Genomic DNA, 23,644 nt, shown 5'->3' with positions numbered 1-23,644 from the left:
TTTTTTTAGTAATCTCTTCAATTAATCACTTTAGGACATGGATATTGGATAGTTGCAAGCAATAGTAAATCCTAGTTAATTTTCAATTGCTTTTGGTGTTGTGTGTAATTATAACATACATATGATTTTAACTATTAATTATGAAAGCAAGAAATTTACAATAAGTTCAAGATGAGTAAATTAAAATTAAAAAATTGTGTGATCGGTATTACCAATAAAAGCTAAGAAAATTTCCAAAAAAAAAATCATCAACATCAACTGGACTGATATTTGTAGCACAATTATCTTCAATTATGAATTTTAGGAGCACTGCATCAGCATTTGATGGTTAATCTCAATTACAAGTTTGTGTTTGTCAGAGAGAGAAAGAGGGGCATGTGGCTTGCTTTCCCTCTTTTCTTCTATATCGCCAGCAGCATGTGAGTGTAGGATCATCTCCTTTCCTCCCTTCGGCCTTCTCAGTCTTCGAGGAATCAATCAATCAATCAACCCTAAGCAGTCAACCCCGGGCCCTTTGATGAGATTGACTGTCTTCTTCTCAGACTACAAATACTGTATCTGTTATTCAGAGTTTCGTATTCACCAAAAATGGGTAATGTGGGATTGTGGATTGTGAATCCATCCATTATCAATATCCTTATACCAGACTATATATGTCGTACTGAAAATTAAGCAAAAGAGAGAGAAGATCATACTGCTACATAAAATATGATGTACGTATGTTAAAGCATATAAGTGAGGATTCGAGGCCCGCCCACATGAATAATATATATAACATAACAAGTGGGGACTGTCAATTTCAAGTCATCTCATATGATTTGAGTCAAAGGTCTGACATATTAATTTATAAATAAATATATAATATATAGTAGTATTTCTGTGCCTGCCAAGCATATGCATCTTGTCACCACCATGACCATGACCATGTGAATGCCCACTGGCCACTGCTAGCTCTTCCGCTGATTGGAATTTAATTTCAGACTCCCTCTTCTGCCCTTTGCCCCTTCAGTTCAAAGAGATTTCATCGAAGTTGAGCTAATTACATACACTGTAAAAGAGAGGAAATTTATCAACTTTTACTTTATGTATCAATCATTTCCCTATAGACTGAGTGAAACACAAAATCATTTCATCTATGCTGCTGCTGCTGCTGCATCATTTTGCTTTACGTTATATATAAATAAATACGTATACATTTTTAGAAAACAAAAGAGTATACGCTACTAGTACAATAGTAAGTACTATTATTTCCTTATTATTATTATTATTATTATAAACGCCACCTGACCCCGACCCATTGTGCCTCTCATATGTTTTGAGTACTGCGGTGCAGAACAGCATGCATGGTCAATAAATTGGAACACACAGATATACTCATTACAAACTGAGACTCACTTCTAATATAAAAATTCCAGGACTAAAAAGAGACAATAAGGAACTTATGGAATCAAAACGAAATGACAACAGACATGCTTTGTGTACAGGACTTTGAGCAACTTCCTTTCGAGTTGAAAAAAGAGTGAAGAAAACAAAGCTTCAACTCAAAAGCTTCACCATCTTCCAACTTTTTTATTTTAACTCCTAGTGGGTCACGTGGATGATGAAACATCAAAGTGTAAAGAAGCAATTTTCACATTTGGCTCGCTTGGCTTTGCATGAAAATCTACATTAAAAATTAATTAGTCTTCCACTTTAATAACCAACAGACACCACTAAGCCCCACCTCCACTCTCTCCTTAGGAGCGTGATTGCACTTCCCCACTCCTCTATATATCTTTCAGAGCCTAAATCCACATGATCCTCTCACTCTCCACCTCCTCTTGTTTGTTTCATTTTAGCACTAGCTCACAAAATCCGCAATACCCTCGTAGTCCTAGTCAGACAGAAAGAGAAACAATGGCACAGATGTGGCTTCTTTGGTGGCCAAAAAGCACTTGCACCAGCAAAAGGGGAGGCGATAGAGGTGCAGCCTCAAGCAGCACCACCACCAGAGCCACGACTGGTAGAAGCTCCTCAGTGGGCAAAAATGGGACGCCAAGTTGCTGTTGTGCATGTCTAGCAAGGATTGTAAGGAAGGTGAAGAAAGAGAGTAAAGAGATGGTACGGGGTGCAAGAGCAAGTAGGCAAAGTTCATTCCAGTGCCGGTATGATCCATTGAGCTATTCTCTCAACTTTGATAGAAGCGGGTGTGGGAGCGCGGTAGATGATGAATATTACTACCAGTTCTATGCATTCTCTTCAAGATTTGTGGCAAACCCAAGAAGACCAGCTTCCTCAAACCACATGCTGCCTGCTGCTGCTGCTCCTTAATTTTCTTTTCATTCGTCATTACTGTTATTATTATTTTAATGTTTATGGTCAAACAAAAGAGGAGGATTAGGAAAAACTGTCATTTGTATCTTTTCAGGTTAGTTTTAATGAGCCGGCAGTAGCAAAGGTAATACTATATATATTTGTATATGGAATGCAGTATGAAATCTTTAGTTTAAACTTAAAACCAGAAAACAATGGAACTAGCTAGCTCTCCTTGATGATAGACAAGAAAGAGGAGCTTGTTTGTATAGTGTTAGTAGATATCAGAACAACCGTCGTAGTTAGATGTTTGTTAAAAGGAATCAGATGGAGTTGTTTTTGTTTTGTTTGGATTGGTTGCAAAGGACAGGTACTTAAGATTCCAATTTCATTACAGATAATAGTCAGTCAGAATAGAAACATTTGAAAATTTTGTCCCCCAAAAATGCAGTTAAATGGTTGCAGACGCTAAGGAATATAGACATGTTAAATTGAATCTGTTCATTGAAGCATCTTTTTGAGCATGACAAAGAAAGAAACAGAGAATGGTTTCCTTCTGGAAATGTGGGCATATATCCATGTGCAGCCAGGGCAGCTACCATCTTGATCCCAGTAGATTATTATCAATGCTGAATATATATATACATATATATATATATGTTGATACTAATTTCTTATGGGAGACAAAATTCCACTATTGACGGAGGGTCAGCTTATTCTTTATTTACCAATGCATTTAACAATGAAAAAGAAATAATCGAGAATTTGATTTTGATAAATGTAAACCCACAAATTAATTAGCGATTCCATCACAGTGTTTTTCTATGCTTTACCCTACCAGCGCTCTACTCACTTCACTTTTTTTTAGTTCACATATCATGGTTTAGAGTGAAGCCACCAATCTGACATTGATTATGTACTAGAATGTTTACAGTACTTTCAACTCGCGCTATGACATCGTGGCTTTGCTGTAATGTCATACTGTCACAGTGAAAGCAAAGATATGTCATCAGTCATAAGCACCATTCGAATTTCAAATCAAGCACCATTATACGTATATAAAACCAAAACAGACTGCTTCCCGGGACTAACTCAAGAAAGAATTCAATCCACATTATAATATCGAAATATTACACAAATATAGGATCAATCCAACCTAATTCACAACAAAAAAAGAAAAACAATTTGTAACCAAAACTAGGAAAATTGGTTTGTCTAAAAGGGAAGATCTTGCATTTTCTAATCAAGCTATACCAGCACCTACAAGGAGAAACTATCTTTACCTCAGAGAAAATTAGAGTAATACATGGAACATTATCGCATAAGTTTTCATTCTTTAGCTGCAGCAAATATTAACTAAATCATGTGTTATATACCCATGATCCATGCCTACACCAATCATTATTATTACTTTAGTGCCCCAATATAAACTCCAATGATTTTCACATTCAGAAGGATATACTTTACAATTACCAAACAAAAATTAGCACAGCTCATATAGTTTGAAAAGATATAGGTGACAGAAGCTTACTGCAACATGAAAGAAACTTTCGTCTAAATTCTATTCACCTGGTCAGATCCGCTGAATGAACCTCATTATGCACATGAAAATTTCATTGTTCGCTCAGCAAATAATAGCGAGCTCTCCAACTGAAGGCAAGACGACAAAAGAAACGATTGCATGCAGATAACGGTAGACATTTCATTTCCTTTTACATAAACTATACACTAGAGATGATCCTATATACGCTAGTTAATCACTCTGCATCACGCCTACAAAAATTCAAGCACATCAAAGAATAATTATTTTTCACTGTCTACTCCTGTATAACACCTACGGTTCATGGTCACTCACAGGATGATCTGAAACAGTGCCTTCTGATGATATTTCCTCTACATCAGCCCGTTTGGGCCGACAAGGATCAGACTGAATCTTGCTAGAATCCCCACCATCAGGCTCAGCTTGTCTCTCCTCCAAAGTATGATCCTGTACATCAATAGGAGGACTCTGTTTACCCTTCCCTTTGTAAGACAAACCTTGTGAATCTGGGTACCCAACTTCATTAACAGATTTTGGCAATGAAAGCTTGCTATCAAGTAAGCTAGAATTTGTCATGCCGGAAGTTGATGACAAGTGCGGGCCAGGAGCAACACAAGATGCTACCAGTTGAAGCACTTCAGGGGAGGGGGATAATCCCATGCTTGATTTCTTTGGTGGAATTAGATATGCTGATGAAGACGAGGGATTCATCGTACTTAAGTTAAGGGGAGGCAGATTGAGATCAGATTCAATCCAAGGAAGCCCCACACTTCCAGTTATTGGTTGTGGAAGCAGTTGAAATGGTGGGGTTAATGGAATTGAGCATGCCGGAGGGAGACTACTACTTCCAACGGCGTCTGGTAGGACCTGCCTGAATATATGTGACCTCCGCTTCTTTTTCTTCTTTAGACCATGTCTTGGATCCATTGGCAGAGAAGGAGGGGGGCCCGGTACCACAAATGGGGGAATGGTTGGCTTATCTTCTCCATACAGTACACGAACTGACTGAGCAATTGCTGACACAGTGGGTGGTAGATCAGGATCTGGTGGTTTGGCAGGAGCACTAACAGCTTCCCGAAGCCAGTGAGGTAACTTGTTCTTGGAAGAAGAACTATTTCCAACTGCCTCTTTTCCCTTTGAATGGGAAAGGTTCAGTCCTTCGTTTGGATCAGTCAGAAATCCAGAGCTGAGAGATTCAACACTTCCCCCATTATTGTAGGAATCACGTAAAATATGTAGTGATCTATCGAGAAGACTAGGCAACTTCCCATACTTCATTGAACCATAATCGTCCTCCTTCCTGTGTAAATCAAAGCTACTGGAGCAATTCAGACTAGAGCCGAAGTTGCTGGCTCCAAAAGAATTGAGAAGAAAAGGTCTCTCACTAGGTACATTCAAAGATGGGCCTGGCCTATCAGAGGGTCCAGCAATTGAGTCTCCAGGAAAGTTTGCCCGAAATTTCTCAGGATTCCATGTTGGAATAGAAGGAAAATGATCATTTTGCAAACCAAGTTGATCTGATGGCCCAAAGTGAGGCAGGCTGGAAGCTAGATCACTGAAACCCAATTTCATATCCGTCAGGTGAGTTTGAAATTTTGATGGTGCAACAAATCTACTACCCTGCAATGCCCGTGTCATCATTCCATCAGGAATGCTCGGAAACAAGGAAGAAGTTTTGGTAGTTTTTGTTGGCTTGGTGAATTTTTGAACTGGAAAAGCTAAGCCATCCAAAATTTTGAGTAGTTCCTCCTCCCACCTAGCTGCCAAATCTTCTGAAGTTTTATACTTTGAAAATTTTAGCCTGGGGTCTCTAAGCATGGTATCCCAATTCCCTCGTCCATGTCTACGAACACCAATCCAGAGAAAATCAAGTTCATCATCTGACCAGCCCTCTACCTTTGATTTCCTTTTATACCAGTTCCCAGATCCAGATCCAGATCCAGTTCTCATCATAATATTTTCAAGCACCCTCCTATGGTTTTCAGGAAAAGAAGAAATGGATGGCAGATGACCCAAACCCAATGTTGGAGGCATGTCCCTCTCTTGTTGATTATACCTAGGCACATCCTGTGGAGTGAACTTCAAATTGGTAGGCAATGCCATTGTTGGAAGGTCTTGCATGGACTCATTTACAGCATCCAGCCTACTCCCTAAGGATAAGCTAGGCAATAGATTATGATGTGACATGGTCGTGCTTTTGGTAGGAAAGGGGAATCGGGGCAGTAATTTCTCATCAAAAGGTAAATTAGGCAGTGACATCTTTTCCTGAAAATCAGAAAAACTAGCACCAGAACTTTCTAATTGGTCAGAAACTTTTCCTTGTGGAACAGCAGGAGGATACTGCAAGGAAACAAGTCTTGTCATCACATATTTACATGAACCAGAAGGTTTTGTAATTGACAACTAAAAAAATGGAGAGAAAGAGTTACCAGGCTAAATGGGAGCCAATTTTCTTGGTTTCCATTTTTAAGACGTTGCAAAACTTCTGGTGATGTATCTTGCAATCTAAATTTGTCCAGGGTAGTATCTTGGCCTTTTGCTTCTTTCTCAGTTGAAGTTCCAGTAGCCGTAGCTAAACTGAAGGGACCAGTTCCTGCCCTGCTCTGCCTGCCATTTGATCTTGAGAAGTTTCTATGATACAAGTCTAACTGTTTAGCATTAGGGGCATAAAGCCCAAGAACTGGTAACAAGTTGTCGGTTGGAAGTGAGTTGGTATAACTTGTGCCCTGATGATTGTTACTCGGAAGGATTATGTCAGGAGAAGACTGATGAAGAGGATTAACAGAAAGATCCAGTTGACTGCTTATTTTATGTTTTGACAGCTTCCCAAGCCTTAATTCATCTGATGATTGAGTAAGTTTGTTACCCTCCAAGTCAATTATGGAACACTTTTCTTTATCTGGCTGTTGAACTGATTGATTAACATGATCCCCATCTCTGTCATTCATGGAAGGACAATGAGCTACTGAAAGTTCAGAAAATCCCTCTCTAGTACGCAATTCTTCAATTGCATTCCTACTAGCAAGCCGTTCTTTTTGTCGTGCTCGAAGTTTGGTACTGTCCAAAAATGATAACAAAGTAAATTAATGCATCCATGATGTCAAATACTTAAGAATATATCCTACTAATTTACTTGAGAAAGTTAACCCAAATTGTATCTCAGAAAGTAAACGATTTGAGTATAGAAATGACTGCCAAATCATTCAAAGAGTTTCCATTAGGAGAGCATGTATATTCACCTGATAACGTACAACAGTTTAGCCCCAACATATTCATTATAGAGATTATAGACATTCATTACCTGATTTAACAATCAAACCCAGCTAACCATGCATTCGAATTATTGTCAGCAACATAATTTTGAAAAATACTATTTTGCCAGCATCTCAACAGAAAATTAAACAAATTGAAATGATGGGAAAGAATCAACTTACTACTTTGCTTTAAGAGCTCGTCCCCCCGGTGTATATTCCCGCTCTGGCTCTGCTTGTGGTTCCCTTTCTTCTTCACCACCGCTCTACTTGTTAACAGAATAATAAGTTGCAAACACCATGAATAAGCAGTGCATGAACTAATGTAGCTTACTTACAAGTTACAGGCTACTAAGCATTCATTTGCTTGTGGAACAATGCAAGTATGTCCATAAGATTTGAAAAAGTTTTACATATTATTAAGGAGAAATGAGAGAAGTCAGTTTTACATTCATTCCAATGCAGAAAGCAAAGTGAACTACCTCACTCATTGTTTCATTGGGATGCGGAGCATATGCTTCTCTATAAGAGACGGCTTTCCTCTGTCGCTTCCCTCTACCAAGGGCCGCTTCCTCCTCAATTTGATATTTCTCCCACCTGTTACCCAGTAAATCAAGCAAGAAAGTTTAACACAAGGAGTCCAAAAATAAATTCAACTGCCAAAATGGGAACTTGAGTTTGTGACATTCATTTTGATGACGAGTTTTGTTAAGCTCTAACAAAAGTTTAATTGAATTTAACGTTTGAATATTTTCAACTGGATTTAGTTATAATCTTCCTATAACAAAAGCTCATTTGAATTTAATCTTCAAATCATGCATGACACATTTAAACGAGATTCAATACTTTAAGATATACTATCTGAATAATATATCACTGTAATTTATTCAAAGGTATATACACCATATGCTAATTAGTTGGCTAAATGGTTGGACTGCTTCAAATTTAGCACACAAGATTTTCACAGGCTCAAATTAAATGCATTGATTGTTTTCCAAGAAATGCAATTAAAATTATAAGGTGTAAGAGTTGCTATTCTCACATCGAACTGTAAAAAAACACTTATTTATAGCTAGTTGTAATCTTGTAATCTTTATATTTATATTTGTATCTCTAGAATTAAGTATTTGTATCCCTAGAAATAAGGAAAAAAAATTAAGATAGACAATCCCTCAATTATAAAATCAGTTTTAAGAAGATTTAATTTCCTAGTTTACCCACTAGTTAGTTGTATATAAACCTGTGGGAAAACATTTATTTACAGCTGGTTGTAATCTTATAATCTATATATTTATATTTATATCTCTAGAATTAAGTATTTGTATACCTAGAATTACGGACAGAAAATTAGGATAGACAATCCTTCAATTATAGGATCAGTTTTTAGAAAGATTTAGTTTCCTAGTTTACCCACTAGTTAGTTGTATATCTAAGGTGCTTGTATAATTCTTTATGAGCAGTTTTTCAATATACATTCAATTTTACTCTTAGTTTTTCACATAGTTTTATTTATTAGTTTTTCCACAAAACCTAAGGTGTTTGTATAGTTCTTTATGAGCAGTTTTCAATCTACATTCAGTTTTACTCTTAGTTTTCCACACTGTTTTATTTCTTAGTTTTTCTACATGGTATCAGAGCTTTAGACTCTTCTTGGGAAGAAAATTTTTCCAACCTTCATTGTTAAATTCTATTTCAAGCCTTCATAACCAACTCTTGTTAAATCTTTCAATCTTATTTTTTCCTTCTTTGGCCTTCATTGTCTAGAATCATGTCTGGTTAAATCTTTACTATCAAGACTCGTTTCAATCCTGAGAAAGACAACCATGCCAGAGATAGCAAAGTCTACAACTACTACCTAATTTGAGAAAGTGATAACTAGTAAAACCACCGGAGTACTACAGAACTATTAGGAACAAAGAGAGTTGGACAGAGATGAGATTGAGAAACTAAGAAGGCTATTGAAAACTCTTGAAAAGCCTACTGAGGTATGCTCTCTGGGTAAGGTCTCTAGTTCAGGTAAAGCTTCTAATTTTCATGAATTAAATGTCTCGATTAAGCCTATTACAAGTTCTTGAGTCATTGACTTAGGAACCACAGACCATATGACACATTCCTCACAAAAGTTTAATATATATACCTTGTGTCCTAGTAATAAAAAAATTGTTGTTATAGATGGTTCATTTACTATAATGGCAGGACTAAGAGATGTTCAAATTAATCCCTTGTTTGTTCTTAAAAATGTTCTTCTTGCTTCTGGATTGTCTACTAATCTAATATCTATACAAAAACTTACCAGAGACATGAACTGCAAAGTGACTTTTTATCTTTTCTATTGTGAATTTTATGACCAAAGTTCAGGGAAAAGGATTGGACTTGCTAAGAAAGGTGGACTATACCATCTTGAGACATCAAACAACACATGTAATATCAAGATTAGTTTACCTTTGTCATTTTTTTATGAAAAATCTCCCAACAATGGCAAAATTTGGCTTTATCATTTTCATCTTGGACATCCTTCTTTTGGAACTTTGAAAAAAGTTTTTCCTTCTTTGTTCAAAGGATTAAATGCTGAAAATTTTCATTGTGATGTTTGTAAACTTGCAAAGCATAGACGGGTGTCTTTTCCAATTAGCAATAGAAGAAGTTCTACTCATTTTCACTTGATTCATAATGACATATGGGGTACCCTCTATAATTCTTAATATTTCTGGTATAAGATGGTTTGTTTCTTTCATAGATGAATGTACCAATATCTCTTTGATATTTTTACTTAAATCCAAATCATATGTGAATAGTGCACTTTTAAGCTTCCAACACATGATCCAAAATCAATTTGGAATAAAAATCAAGAGATTTAGATCTGATAATACAAAAGACTATTTCAACCAGAGTCTATCCACCTATTTCCAAAAGGAGGGAATTATCCATGAGTCATCTTGTGTTAATACTCCATAGCAGAATGGAGTGGCAAAGAGAAAAAGCAGCCATTTACTAGCCACAACCCGAGCCTTCCTCTTTCAAGTAAATGTACCCAAATCTTACTATGGGAAAGTTATTTCTTGTGAGCTTAAACACTATTTCTATTCCAACTACATTATCTGAGGCATTATCCAATAAGAAATGGAGACGGGTCATGAAAATAGAAATGCAGGCCTTAGAGAAAAATAAGACATAGGAATTGGTAGAGTTGCCTACAGGAAAAAATCCAATCGGGTGTAAATGAGTTTTCACTGTAAAATACAAGGCAAATGGTATTGTTGAAAGGTATAAGGCTAGGCTGGTGGCTAAGGGCTACATTCAAACTCATAGAGTGGATTATCAGGAAACTTTTGCTCCAGTTGCCAAGATGAATACAGTTAGAATTTTGTTATCCTTGGATGCAAATTACAATTGGCAGCTTCAACAATTTGATGTAAAGAATTCCTTTTTACATGGTGATTTGGAAGAAGAAATATATATGAAAGTTCCATCGGGATTTGGAGGTCATCTAGAAGCAAAAAAAGTATGCAAACTGAAAAAGGTTTTATATGGCCATACAGAGTCTCCTAGGGCCTGGTTCAGGAGATTTGCCAAAGTGATGCTAGCAATGGGATATAAACAGAGTCAAAGGGATCACACGCTGTTTATCAAGCACTCAGATTCAGGGAAAGTCATAGTTCTATTAGTATATGTTGATGATATAATTGTAATTGGAGATGATGAAAAAGAGAGAGAATCTCTAAAACAGTATTTGGTTAGAGAATTTGAGATAGAGGAGCTAGGAAGATTGAAGTACTTCCTAGGAATTGAAGTAGCTCACTCACGGCATGGTATGTTCATCTCACAACAAAAATATGTGATCGATTTTTTGAAGGAAACTGGAAAGCTCGCATGTAAACCTGCAAGTACCCCTATAGATCCTAATCATAAACTTGGACAAGCTAATGAAGATGCTGCTGTAGATAAGAAGATATACCAGAGATTAGTTGGAAGACTTATTTATTTCACACAAACTAGACCTGACATAGCATATGATGTGAGTGTGATAAGTCAATTTATGCATAGTCCTAAAAAAGTGCACCTACAGGTTGTCTACCAAGTATTACACTATTTGAAGACTAATCCTGGCAGAGGTATCTTATTTAAAAGAAATTCAGCGATGGTACTAAAGGCATATACAGATGCTGATTATGCAGGTTTGGTAACTGACAAAAGATCTACCTTAGGCTACTGCACTTTCTAGGTAGTAATCTTGTAACTTGGAAGAGTAAAAAATAGAATATGGTGGCAAGATCAAGTGTTGAAGCAAAGTTTAGGGCAATGGCTCAAGGAATTTGTGAACTACTATGGGTAAAGATTATCTTAGAAGACTTGAAGATCAAATGGGATGGACCAATGAGACTTTACTATGATAACAAGTTTGCAATAAGCATTGCACACAATCCTGTGCAACATGACAGAACAAAACACATTGAAGTAGACCGGCACTTCATAAAAGAGAAACTAGACAGTGGATTGATTTGCACACCATATGTATCAACCAAGGGTCAAGTTGCAGATGTATTGACTAAAGGTCTCAGCAGTGCAACATTTCAGGAAATTATTTCCAAGCTGAGAATGGAAAACACCTATTAACCAACTTGAGGAAGAGTGTGAGAAAATATTTAGTTACAACAGATTGTAATCTGTGTAGCTAATTGTAATCTGCTGATTGTAATATGTATAATTTGTATTCCTAAAATTGAGAATTTGTATTTCTAGAATTAAGGACAGAATATCAAGATAGACAATCCCTTGATTATGGGGATCAGATTTAAGAATATTTAGTTTGCTAGTTTACCCTCTAGTTAGCTGTATTTAAACCTATGGTGTTTGTATGATTCAATAGACAAATTTTTCTATATACTCTCAATTTTTCCACAATAGCATTTATTATTTTTGAACAGCACCTCCAGCATAATTCATTTATCATGCAAGTTTTGTTTCTTTCAAATACAATGGCCAGTTCTGAATTATGGACCATGTATGGTTATCAATTTCGTCTCACATAGAAGCTTCACTGGACATGAAGAATCACAACTATCTACAAAGCCAAAAACCAAGATAGTAGGACAAAGAGCAGGAAATATGAAAGATCATAACTTTGTTTTGCAAAACCAGATTTGGTGGCAAAATTTACAGATCTCCAGATGCAATGCTGTCAAAATTTACAAGCACCAATGATACCAAAGAAACTACCAATAACTACTACAAATCTCAATATATAATTGGAATTTCAATGACCCTAAACGTGAGATCTCAATTCTCAATATCTCAATAATAAAAAAGCTCAATAATCCAAAACTACTAGAAACTGAAATAACAGAGGTATTAAACTTATAGCCTATTTATAACCCTAACATAAATAAAAAAATGCCAAATATAGCCCTAAATTCCATAAAATTTTCTTAGATACTAAAAATTATGATTGATCACAAAAAATATATTTAAAATCAATAAAAATAGTCTCTTTATAAGCAAGTTCTTGTACAGCATAAGGAAGTATAAACCTGCCACTGGCCCACCTCCAGGTCAGTGCAGGCAATGAGAGCCATCCCTACTCTGACTTAACATTTTGGGACAAAAAGCAAACGTTGCGTCTTATGTAGCTCAATAATTTAACAACAATGCCATTCCTATAATTGAAAGAACATGAGAAAAAGGAGATTTTCTCAAGTTTAACACCTGATGGAATGTTTGTGGAGATCCTGATAGCTTCAACAAACTCAAATTCCTCGATGTTGACCTCATTCCATGACACCAGTTAGTGCATAAATTTAATCATGTCCTTAACCATTCTAATGGGTTTTTCAAATGCATCAAAAACTTAGATTTTCCTGTGCATTTATATGTTAGAAACCTTTAGTTCAACAATTTTTTTCTCAAAGAAGAAATGGAGGGGAAAAGAAAAAAGATCTTCACCTCACACGCAAAAGTTTGTCCCATTCATTTTCTTCAGTACCATTTAACACATTATCTTCTTTCCTCTCAGAATTCTGCACAGAAATATCATCAGCAACAGCTGAAGGTGATTCACCTCCCCCTGGTTCATCTGTTGCTTCATCATTCCATTCCACGGACTGCACATGAAGAAAATGAGAAAATGATAGAAAATAACAAATATAAAGATTCTACAGCTTCCTTTGAAATTAGAATGAGTACAAATGATAAAAACAGGAAAGGTCTTAAGATATAAGATCAAAGACTGAAGAAAATATTAACAACTTACAACCACAAATTTTTTAAGAACGATAAAGTTTCATCAGCAGCTAGTTTTACGACCCCACAAATGATGGCAAAATATAGATCGATTATGAAATAGTAATGCATTGAATAAGCTATCAATTTTAAAATAAAAAATCTCTTACATAAGCATGACTTCTCAGGGCAACAAAAGTTTAGAAGAAAAAAAAAATGCAGTGCAGTAACCTCTACAACTGGCTCTAATAGTTGGCAATAACATGCAAGTTTTATGCACAAAAATGCTTATAAAATGTATACAATCAGTTTAACAACCTAAAGCTCCGAGGAGGCTATAGTAGTGCCAAAGCTGTTCTAAATATTAATAAGCAGGTACAATTTGCAACAACCAAGGGAAAGACGCTGGAGCTCCTAGTTTGACCAACTAAACCTAGTTTTTAAAGTAGGACCCTTTTATTTCAAACAGCAAACACAGATGCAATAAAACAGTACCTGCAATGGTTTTATGAAACAAATGCATCATTTTTTATGTCCCATGCAAAAAAAGCAGTAGAATATGTCATTGCATATGCTAATCGATGCATGTATTAACATAAAAACCATACAGTTCAACATAATATGAGTATAATACCTCACCTTTACTGAGCCAAGCATATCATTCTCCAAATCCCCCTCAACATCAGTTGATCCAGACTGAAGGTTTGACCGATCAAGCAATTTTAAAATTGCATTTTCATCCCACACAATCTTGTTGCTGCCATCCGTACATTTGTCCTGGTACACATCTCCCAAACCACCACCCCTCTTCCGGTGCTTATGTTCTACATCCGTTAACACATCTTTGTTGCAATTGCCTTCACCTGAATCTTTTCCACTAGAAGAATCATTGAATAGTTCTTCTGTTCCCCATCGCAGTATGTCTTCCACTTCCTTTTGAGATCCAGACTTGTTGACAAACAGCTGATCAAGCATTAGTTTCTTTTTAGCAAGCTGCAAGATGCGTTCTTCTACACTGGCACGAACTACAAGCCTGTATACTAAAAGTCTGTTTGATTGTCCAATTCGATGTGCCCGATTCATAGCTTGGATGTCAGCATGTGGGTTGAAATCAGAATCATAAATTATAACAGTGTCAGCTGTTGCCAAATTGATACCAAGGCCACAAGAACGTGTTGATAACAAGAAGACAAATCGACTTTTATCTTGGTTGAACCTTGTTATAGCTGTTTGACGATCAGCAACTGAAACAGAGCCATCAACTCTCTCATATGTTTTAGGGCCAAATTCTATGGTCAAATAATCCTCAAGGATATCAAGAAGCTTAGTCATTTGTGAAAAAATAAGAACTCTATGGCCTTCTCTATATAAGGCTTGAAGCATGGAATGCAAAAGAGTCAACTTGGCTGAAGCTTTTATACGCATTTCATGAAGAAACTCCACTGATCCAGACTCAGGCTCCGTACCTGGTATGAGATATGGATGATTACAAACCTTTCTCAGCTGCATCACAATGTTTAACATCGATTGCTGTGCAACCCCTTTCCCAATATTCCGTAATATCTGGTAGTTCTTAGTTAGCATTGCACGGTAGTATTCAGCTTGAATGGATGACAGCTCAACAGGCACCATTCGTTCAGTTTTTGGCGGAATATTTTGCATGGCATCCCTTTTAAGCCTCCGAAGCATATGGGGAGCAACAAGTTTCTTCAGTTCCTCCACCTTTTCCGCAGTTGTAAGGTCATTAAACTTCTCTTCAAATGAAGACAAAGAAGGGAAGGAAGCTGGCTGCAAGAAATTAAGCAAGTTATACATCTCACCAATGTTATTCTGGAGTGGGGTTCCAGTCAACAGAACACGATGTTGGAAAGAGAATGAGTTGAGCAAGCTAAACAGCTTACTTCCCGAATTTTTCAAACGATGACCCTCATCAACCACAAGAACTTCCCAGGGAACACCACGCAAATGAGAGGAGTCCGCAAGAATCATTTCGTAAGTAGTTAAAAGAACATTAAATTTGTAAGAAGCTGTTCGCTTATTCAACTCACTTGGATAAGTAGCATGCCATTCATACTGGCGAATGATGTCTCTTGCTTTTGCACAACCATGATACTCCACAACATTTAAATCAGGAGCCCATAATGAAAACTCAGCAAGCCAGTTAGGCATAGTAGAAAGAGGAACCAGCACTAAACAAGGCAGAGTAGCTTTAAACTCAGAATAAAGTGATGAAATAAAGGCAACAGCAGATACAGTTTTGCCAAGCCCCATCTCATCAGCAAGTATAACATTTTTGGATTTATGCCAGCATTTACGCAACCAATTGAGTGCTTCCAGCTGATGGGGAAATAGTAAGCCTCCCTTCAGTTCTTCAGGTTGCTCTGCCAAAGTAACAATATCATGCTGCCGATCCCCCTTTACCCTAGATTCATCCTTAGCAGCATCTTTTTCCAATGTCTGGCGTTCAAACTGCTCAAACAGATCAATCAGATGAGAAGATTGTTGAACAACAGGTTCATCTAATCTTTCCCAAGTGCATTCATCATATGGAAGACCAGTCCACTTCACAAAAGCTTTCTTCATACCATCATTTGAAACATGGAGAGAAATAACTCGCTGAGGCTTCTTCCACTTTTCCTCACAGATATTTATCACAGTTGTTCCATATTTGGCCTTGTAATTTTCCAGTTTTCTCTTTGCCAGAACTCTCAGCTGGGATTCAGAAATCCAACTATTATGAATATGGGACTTCCCCACCCATTTAACAAAAAATTCATTTGAAACTGTCTCCCCATTAGAACATGCAGACTCAGTCACTGCTGGCTCCTGAACTTTATTTTCAGCACTGCTACTTATTTTCATTTTTATATCCATCTCTTTTGTTGTTGCAGGCATTTCACAAACTTTTGGAACTTCAATGGTACCATGACTTCTCACACTAACATCAGCATCCACCTCAGATACTACCATTTTTTCATTTCTGTTTCCTGAATCTTCAGTTACTGCAGATTCATCTTGATCCTTACCATTTAGGATTGCACAACCTGAACCCTTGGCATTGTTGCTCAATAAGTCCATGGAATTCCCTCCCTTGCATTTTTTAGTAACAGACCTTCTATATACATGTATTTTATCCACTCTGACATCATTCTTAGTGCTTTCTTCTTTAACAGAACTTTTCAAAGTATTAGGACAACCTTCTACAAGATTTTCAGTAGCTGCTATATCTGAATCAATATCACAAACAGAATTCTCCTCTGAAAGTCTGTTTTGATTTTCTTCGACTAGCAAATCTTCAGAACACACATCTTCTAAAAGTGCTACAGATGCATGGTGCAAAACACTAGCATTATCACCTTGAACCCGACAGCCTAGAACCCTATCAACCTGCGAAGTAGATATGTGGGGTAAAAATGCCATTCATTGACCACAAAAGTAAAGAGTATATATTTAAGGCAGAAACAATGATCTTTTAATACAACCATGTAAAGTGAGTAGATTTACCTGCTGAAATTCAGCAGGAACACTGTCTTCATGTATCAGTGAGGCATCCACAGTACCCTTATCTGACTCATCTGACTGGCGTGTTGTGTCCTCAGGAAACTTCTGATCAAGAAAATAGCAAGTCTTTAACCAATCAACAGAAAGAATTCTAAGAGTAGTTATAATAATGTGATGAGATCAGCAATGAAAAACATTGCCACAAGAAGACAACAATGATATTTTCCGCGAAATCATATATTGGTGCATTGATATATATATTTATATATATTTAATAAATTAACTTCAGGAAGTCACACTTAAATGTCCAACATAAACAGAGAGTTAATTATAAATTGTTTTGGCAAAAAACCAAGTCCATACTCATTCAGATCCACCTGAACAGTAAGAAAGATGATCCGACCTAAGCTGTAGGTCTAAATTTTAAAATCAATAACGAAATTATAATATCAGAAGGCAGGATTTAAGGACATTTATCGCACTGATGTAGACCAAAAATACTTTAACACAAATATAAAATCCCCAGACAACTACTACACATTCTATTCAGAATATATGGGACATGTTAAGTTTGGAAGCCAAATAAAAGATGAAAGACAACATGTACATAAAAAATACCTTATATTAAACTGAAACCAGAGCAAATAATGCAGGAAGCAGCAAATCCTCTAACTCTATAGTATAAAATCTTAAAATCAACATTTGATAGTTCAAAAAATAAGCTGCTGACCTTAAATTTTAATTTGTACACCACATGGGAACAAAACCTGAGGGAAAGGCTCTCAAATAAAAAATAATAAAGTTTTCCAATCTTCATTCATATAAAATAATGAATCCAAGCAATCCAGAACAATTGGAAACATGTAGCATATCAAAGAAAGTAGTGCAAATTTGAAGTGGGAGAATCTCAGCCAAGGAGAATCTTAATTGAAAAAGATAAAAAAAGTATAAACAGTTTCATGCGCCAAACACCTTTTGGGAATCGAAAATTAAAGACCCTAGACCTCTTATACGAGCTCTGCTCTGATTTCTATGTATTAATGCAAATTGCTCCAACATAAAAGACAAAGCAACTTATTCTCCAGCTATTATCTCCCAAACGAAAAATTCTGACAACTCTATATTTCACCAACATTTGCACCGGATCACATATGCAAGAGTTCAGTTCAGGAAAGAAGGGAACTGGGAACAAATCCATTAAATTACAAAAAAATTCCAGAGGGTTAAAACATTAAAAAATCTACAAAGCCTCATTTAAAGATAACTATTATTGTTTCCACATCATTCAATCTAAAACAGTAAAACCCACCTGAGCATATCATAAAAAATATAAAGAAAAACCTCCAACCACCTGGTAGAAAGATAATAATCTAGAAGACTATAACATACCTCATCTTTTTTATGAGTATCAAAGTTCTTGCTTCCATCATCATCCTTTGACAAAGATGCAGAAACCCCATGATTAACTGGTTTCTGTTTCTGAGGAGTTTTAATAGTTCCAGGACCAATATTATTTGCTTTAGACCTTTTTTTCTTGGAAGTACTAACAGCATGCTTTCCCTTATCTCTCTTACACTTCTTTTGACTTGCCTCATTGTTGACTTTCTGCTTTCTTTTTCTATCTTTCCTTGTGACTACACCAATTGCAAGAACAATTTTGTTTCTGGAAGACTCATTATCACAAGAAAATTCATTCTTCCCTTCAGGTGCTTCATCATTTTGTTTAGACTTTGTGCTTTTAGAATGACACAAAACCTCATTAGCAGGAGGAATTAACTTCCTTTCTGCAGATAAATCTGATGGAGATGCATCAGGCTTCTTTGTGCTTTTAGAATGACACAAAACCTCATTAGCAGGAGGAGTTAACTTCCTTCCTCCAGACGAATCTGTTGGAGATGCATCAGGCTTCTTTTTGTCATCAACATTCACAAGGGAAGAACCACCTTCCTGAGCACCATCAAGGGATGAACCACCTTCCTCAGCACCACCAAGGGAAGTAAGACCTGGCTTGGGGATACAAGGTACATCCATATGCGATGTTCTTGGTTCCTTTTTCAAAGTATCAACTCCCTGAGCTAAACCAGATTTTCCTTTGCTAGAGGAGGATCTTTTCCTAGCAATAATGGATGTTCCAAAAATTCGGGACACTTTTTCAGTAGCAGGTGACTTTATTCCAGTTTGAGCTTTTGTCTTGATAATTTTTGATCTTGCTCTTTTTGAAATTGAAATGGTCTTGAGTGGATCAGTTTTCTTACAGCACTTTGGGCATAACCACTTTCCCATTGGAATGCTCTACAATGATGAATAACACAGTAGAGTAAAGAAAAGAAAAGAGATATAAAGAAGTCAAACACTAATAGCTAATGCAGCTACAAAACAAAGAAGAGGATCATCTCAAGTCAGCTGTGGTATCATACCTTAAGAGGTGGATCAAGGCATTGAAGATGATAGGTCCTGGGACAACTATCACAACACAACAAGTTGCCACCAAGATCACAAATCACACATTCATAGTAATACTGGAGACAAGAAATTTGCGAAGAACAGATGTCAGAAGCAGTTTACAAATGCCTACAAAACATGGTCAACACACAAAATTGCAAATGGACAGTATATTCCATTGGATTTTGTTTGATACTATAATGATGTTGCTTGAGTTTCCAACAGCAAACTTGTACATGCATTTCTCAAGCAGAATAAGGTGAGAGATAGACAAGTCAATCAATCAAATGCTTTTGAAAACACAATCTTTAGTCATTGCCAAAAAGTACTCGATGTCACATGAATTTCATGCATACAAGAAGACAACTAAGCATATCACAGAGACAAAAAAATTATGAAAACTCAATTACACCAATAACTCCTATTCTGAGCATGTTAACTCTTAACTTGGGTGAAAATTGATACTGAATTGCAGCATGCATGGTTCAATATTTCACTTCTGGCATGGAGATTATGATAGTTGTTAAACACCTAGTTAAATTCACAACATTTAATCAATCAAAACTTAAGTAAAATTTAAACATATTGACAACAACATTGTGCAGAAAAAAAGGAAATCAGGAGATTGTGTGTGTAGCATATCAACCATCCACAAATACAACTAACAGCCATATCATATAAGAAAATAAAACTACATTGCAATGAGGGAAACTAATAAATGATGGAGCAAGAAAAAAGGACAACATACCCCATCGTTTCCTTTCTTTTTAGATGACAACTGATCAGAGCTTATTTCGCCTTTCAGCCTACGCTTAGCTGAAGTACTCCTTGGAGATTCTGATGCTACTAAGTTCTCTTCTTTACCATTAGATAAGGATGGTCCACATGGAAGCTTTCTTCGTTTGCGCTTCAAGACCCAGTTTCGATTAATCATTTTATTATTTGATGAAATGGTATCCTTCATCTTTTTTTAATCATGGGTTCTTACATTGTGGATGGGAACAACAGAAAACATGTCTTGAATCACTGCCAGAGCAATGAAGCTTCAAACCCGCAATCTTACCTGCTACAAGACTCAAGGTAGAATTCCTACATTTTCAGCAATATAACTCGTTATTAGAAAGAACAGCAGCTACCAGCAACAATGGTTTTATTAGGCCAAAGAAAATTGAGCATGCATACGTTGAAAGCATTTGAGGAAAGAACATAAAGCTTTGTTTACTTAAAAAAAAAAAAAAGGTGGAAGGAAGGTGGAATTATATTGAACTTATTAAAGCATAAACTCATGAGATTGAATTTATCATTTGATTCCCATTTCAAAACAGGATCTCAAACTCAACTTTCGATTAGAAATTGTCATTTTGCAACCAACTTTAAGTTGCTGCTAATCAAATAGTCAACATCTAATTGCACATTATTCTCAGTGTATAAATTTGGTTTCTAAAATGTCAAAGTCTATAAACCAAGATCAACAAATTAATTAAACTAGAATCCACAGGATTAGGCAAAAGCAAACTAATAAGGTTTTGCTCAAAAGTGAACACAATAGTCAAACCGAAGTCCAACTCCATACTCTACATAAAGCAGAAGCAGCAATGGAGTTTCATGATAAGATGGGAGCAGAATCAACGAAAGTTTAAACAAGGCATTATCCATGGAATGAAAATGAAGAAAAGAAAATAGGAAACAGCATTGACGGCGGTTCCACACATTCTAAACACTCGACTGAATCAGCAACAGGGGCCGAATACAAGCCTAAATCCCAGCAGTAAATTAAAACAGCTTTGGGAAATGTAACAACTAAGGGCTATGCTTGAAGCATCTAAACTAAACAATCGATCATCTGCTATGCAAATTAACACAAAAACGAACAAAATTGAACAATCACATTCAAAAACTCAATCCATGTATAGTACATCCAGCTCACATTGAACTCAAAACCTCATTTCAACAAAACTCTCCTACAAACTTATTCACAGAAACCTAATTCCCAAATCACTCCACAAACCACTAAATTTCAATCAAACACAAACATTCCAACATGAAACAGCACATTCAACAAAACATCAGAATAGACAAAATAGACGGCTCAAAATACCTAAATTAGAAAATCCAAGCCAAAAAAAAAGTAAATAAACAATGGAAAAGAAGCTTACCAATCTTTCTTGTGGATCAAAGAATTAACATCAAGACTAACAGATTAAGAGATGTAGTGAATATAGACAGATAGAGAAGGAGAGAGAGGTGGTATTAGGGTATATAGCAAGCAAAGAAAAGGAAGAGAAGAGAGAAACAGAGAAGACACTAAAAAAAATTGAATAAATGTAGAGCAAATTGAAAATAAAATTAAAAAAAGAAAGAAATAAAGAAACCAAAAGAAAGAGATTTATTGATATAGAGTGTTTTTTCAGAGAGAGGGATTGAGGTTTTATAGAGAAAGAAAGAGAGCATACGATGCGGATACGCCGGGGTCATAGGGACGGGGTTACCACTCTGACATGGCAGCGCATGAGAGAGAAAGGGAAAGGGAAAGTTAGCTCCCCTCTCTCTCTTTCTCTCCGTCTCTCTCCTACCAAACCACTGGTGCCTTGCCACGTGGCTTATTCAGACGCCACCTCCCCTTTTGTTGCCCTTTCGTTCTATTTTAATTTCTTTTCTCTTCTCCCCAGGCCAAGGAGAAGAAACTCGCATTCCTTTCTCTAATGTGTCGCCGCCATCCATTGCCTTTGCTTGGTTGGATTAGATGGCTGCCTCGAATTGATGGAAGGAAAGCTCTTATTATATTCTCCGTCTCTTATTATGCCTTTTTTCTTTAATCTTTTTCACTTTTTTTTTTCTCGAGTTGTTGTTACTTGTGTTTTATTTGTTTGAGCTTTTCTCGACCAACTCCATTATCCTTTTGATTTCATTACTTATTATTATTAGTTTAACGTCATATAAATCAACAATAACGGTAAAAACGAACATAAAAAGAACGAAAATAACGGAATTTTTATTTTAAATTTGTGAATGGAAAATTAGCATTGGATATCTTTCTTAATTTATATAATTTGATCATTTTTATCGACTTAAAACTTTTATGATAATCAATCATCAAATTTAACATTTTGTATTAACAGATTATTATAGTTTATTTATCATCAAGATCCAAGTGGTCTCACATGGATAAATTTTTTTTTCCTTAACGTCGTCAAACACATATATACAAAAAGAATATAGCAAGTGTTTTTGCTTCACTTTGCACTACATGCAAAACTTGAAATCCTAATATCTTTGATTTTTTTTACATGATTAATTGGTCATATAATTTATTGATATTGTATGGAATTAAAATATTGTTTGCTTATCCTAGTTACATTTCGGTACGTTGCTAGAAACAAAGGCAAATGTAGAAAAGCTGCAAAATGAAACAAACCGAGAAACGCAACATCCCTCCCCTGCAACTTAGGCTTGGCAGCAAATTGATCGAAAAAGAAGCACTTAGTACCCTAAATAGCTGTTTCCCTCCCTACCATAGAGGTTGCCTTTTAAAATATCATGTTGAACACATGATCGATCATCGATTACAGTAGATATATGTATATATGGTAGATTATCTTAATGAACGTATATAGTAAACAAAAGCTCTTAATGTCGTTTGGGCGCAACACCCGGGAAAGCAATTGCTTTGCGTGGATCACGTAACAATGGATTGCAACTGGTTAGGCTATTGAGTCGCAACTTAAATCTATAACTATAAATATAATAAGTATATAATAGTCTTCTCCGATTAGCATTCATGCTGATGACGTCTGTTGAGGTTTAATTAAGTGACATTTATCACTCAATTATTAGGCTACAATAAAAGTTTTTTTTAATAATAACTCATTTTTTATTCCTCAGTTAAAAGAAAAATGTGCAAAATTGGAAAGAAGATTTGAGAGAAAACGGAAAAAAAAGAAACAGAAAGAACCGAGAAAGGAAAAGGAGGAGACGAAAGAAGTTGAGCAAGACAGAATCACTTGCTGGCACAAGCTGTCTTCAAATTTTTACACTGCTTCTGGTTGATGGTTATTATGCCTTATGGAGAAAGAGAGAGAATAGGCCTCTGGTCTTTCGACCAATCTGGTGGTCACTGTCCAAATTAAATGGTTTTGAGCACCGATCGGCATTGGTGGTCTCTTATGGCGTTGGTCTTTGTTTCTGTTTTACTTGCGTTTTAATTGTTTTTTATTTTATTTAGTTTCATGTTTTTGTATCTCTGTTTTTCTTATGTGATATATATATATATATATTTTTTGTTTCGTTTTCTAGCCATTTTATCCAAGGTGCCCTTCTATTTCTATTAGTTGGGCATCTCATTGGTACACCATCCCAACTGATAAGAAGCTTAAACCATAAATGGGTCTAGAATCCCCTGCGA

The 23,644-nt window shown here is 36.1% G+C and overlaps 2 protein-coding genes across 7 annotated transcripts; one reads left to right on the top strand and one right to left on the bottom strand.

Moving 5' to 3' along the window:
* Positions 1 to 1,344: 1,344 nt before the first annotated feature.
* LOC111281724 (uncharacterized) lies at positions 1,345 to 2,747 on the top strand. The gene has a single exon (XM_089761410.1). It carries the CDS (start codon positions 1,795 to 1,797, stop codon positions 2,308 to 2,310), a length of 516 nt encoding a protein of 171 aa, XP_089617536.1. The 5' UTR covers positions 1,345 to 1,794; the 3' UTR covers positions 2,311 to 2,747.
* Positions 2,748 to 3,705: 958 nt separating this feature from the next.
* On the bottom strand, positions 3,706 to 22,107 carry LOC111282206 (protein CHROMATIN REMODELING 4-like). Of its 6 annotated transcripts, none has more exons than XM_022870208.2 (12): positions 21,399 to 22,107; positions 19,991 to 20,331; positions 19,218 to 19,319; positions 18,646 to 19,092; positions 18,190 to 18,555; positions 16,804 to 16,905; positions 13,939 to 16,686; positions 13,024 to 13,181; positions 7,566 to 7,680; positions 7,267 to 7,349; positions 6,262 to 6,889; positions 3,706 to 6,172 (listed from the first exon to the last, which is right to left on the bottom strand). In XM_022870208.2, exons 2-12 carry the CDS (start codon positions 20,204 to 20,206, stop codon positions 4,127 to 4,129), a joined length of 7,011 nt encoding a protein of 2,336 aa, XP_022725943.2. In that variant the 5' UTR covers positions 20,207 to 20,331; positions 21,399 to 22,107; the 3' UTR covers positions 3,706 to 4,126. The 6 variants fall into 6 exon arrangements, with proteins under 6 accessions (XP_022725943.2, XP_022725941.2, XP_022725942.2 ...); XM_022870206.2 differs by having other exon boundaries at positions 18,190 to 19,092; positions 19,991 to 20,149; positions 20,231 to 20,331; positions 21,399 to 22,105; XM_022870207.2 differs by having other exon boundaries at positions 18,190 to 19,092; positions 19,991 to 20,149; positions 20,231 to 20,331; positions 21,696 to 22,105.
* Positions 22,108 to 23,644: the final 1,537 nt, after the last annotated feature.

This window comes from Durio zibethinus, chromosome 5 (assembly GCF_047325235.1).
Source record: "Durio zibethinus cultivar Kanyao isolate XHJ-2024 chromosome 5, ASM4732523v1, whole genome shotgun sequence".
Lineage (NCBI taxonomy): Eukaryota > Viridiplantae > Streptophyta > Magnoliopsida > Malvales > Malvaceae > Durio > Durio zibethinus.
The sequence above is the reverse complement of the archived record's forward strand: the minus strand, read 5'-3'. Positions and strand labels throughout refer to the sequence as shown.

What these genes read in the sequence shown, in the direction of transcription:
- LOC111281724 (XM_089761410.1), top strand. Translation starts at nt 1,795, where the DNA reads ATGATCCTCTCACTCTCCACCTCCTCTTGTTTGTTTCATTTTAGCACT.
- LOC111282206 (XM_022870204.2), bottom strand. Translation starts at nt 20,206, where the DNA reads ATGAAGGATACCATTTCATCAAATAATAAAATGATTAATCGAAACTGG. An exon ending in TTCCTGCTGAATTTCAGCAG is followed by an intron (nt 16,687 to 16,803) that starts GTAAATCTACTC and finishes TCTACTTCGCAG; the next exon opens with GTTGATAGGGTTCTAGGCTG. An exon ending in CCAATGAAACAATGAGTGAG is followed by an intron (nt 7,350 to 7,565) that starts GTAGTTCACTTT and finishes GTTAACAAGTAG; the next exon opens with AGCGGTGGTGAAGAAGAAAG.